The sequence below is a fragment of the Sinocyclocheilus grahami genome, unplaced genomic scaffold, assembly GCF_001515645.1.
Source record: "Sinocyclocheilus grahami isolate Dianchi unplaced genomic scaffold, SAMN03320097.WGS_v1.1 scaffold1083.1, whole genome shotgun sequence".
NCBI lineage: Eukaryota > Metazoa > Chordata > Actinopteri > Cypriniformes > Cyprinidae > Sinocyclocheilus > Sinocyclocheilus grahami.
In genome coordinates, this window is record NW_015506262.1 from 14382 (window position 1) to 15073 (window position 692).

Consider the following 692-nt stretch of genomic DNA (forward strand, 5'->3'; position numbering starts at 1 on the left):
TTCTTGTTACATTTCAGCACCCACTTGTGGTCACGCGATTAAATGGTGAACTTACTGTGTGATCAAAAGCTGCCAAATCCAGATACAACATGAAAGATGTAGAAATACAGCATACAGACACAGGGCCACATAAATGAGGTGTTTGTATAATCTAGAGACTCTATGGTGAGAGAGAGAAGTCAGACATACTTTGTTGGAGCGGAGGGAGACGCGTCCTCCGCAGCGCGCACAGAACTTGGTTTGGCAATAAGAACAGACGTGGCCGCAGCCATTGGCAAACTTGGTTTTGTGGCAGATCCCACAGGTGGGCGAGTCTCCCTTCTGCTCCGGGTTCTTCGGAGCCTCCTCTCCGATCTTCTTCACCTGGTCCTTGTACATCTCAAACTGCTGGTGCAGCTTCCTGTGGAGAGCAGAGATGGACATTTAGTGTTTTCTTGATTTACGGTGTCAGGTGTGAAGAGCTGCTCCTGGATCAGTCTGAATTTGTGCTGTGACAGGTGTGACACCTGTTAATTAAGGAATTAACAGGAATATGAGAATAATTCAGCCACTCAAGCGCTGTCATGTTCAGCATATCCTGCATGTTACTGCAAAAAAAAAGAGAGAAGAATTTCCACAAATAGGATGCAAAATAGGGTGTGATACTTGGAAAAAATTATTGTGAAAAGAAGTATATAACTTTAAGAAACCTT

The 692-nt window shown here is 44.2% G+C and overlaps 1 protein-coding gene across 1 annotated transcript in view; it reads right to left on the minus strand.

The window, feature by feature from the left end:
• LOC107566554 (regulating synaptic membrane exocytosis protein 2-like) overlaps positions 1–692 on the minus strand; it is a gene marked incomplete at its 3' end in the record, with an annotated part of 39959 nt that overhangs the window by 13729 nt on the left and 25538 nt on the right. Inside the window, exon 5 of the mRNA XM_016252027.1 lies at positions 190–400. Within this exon, the coding sequence (XP_016107513.1) occupies positions 190–400 (211 nt within the window). The remainder of the gene's footprint in view (positions 1–189; positions 401–692) is intronic.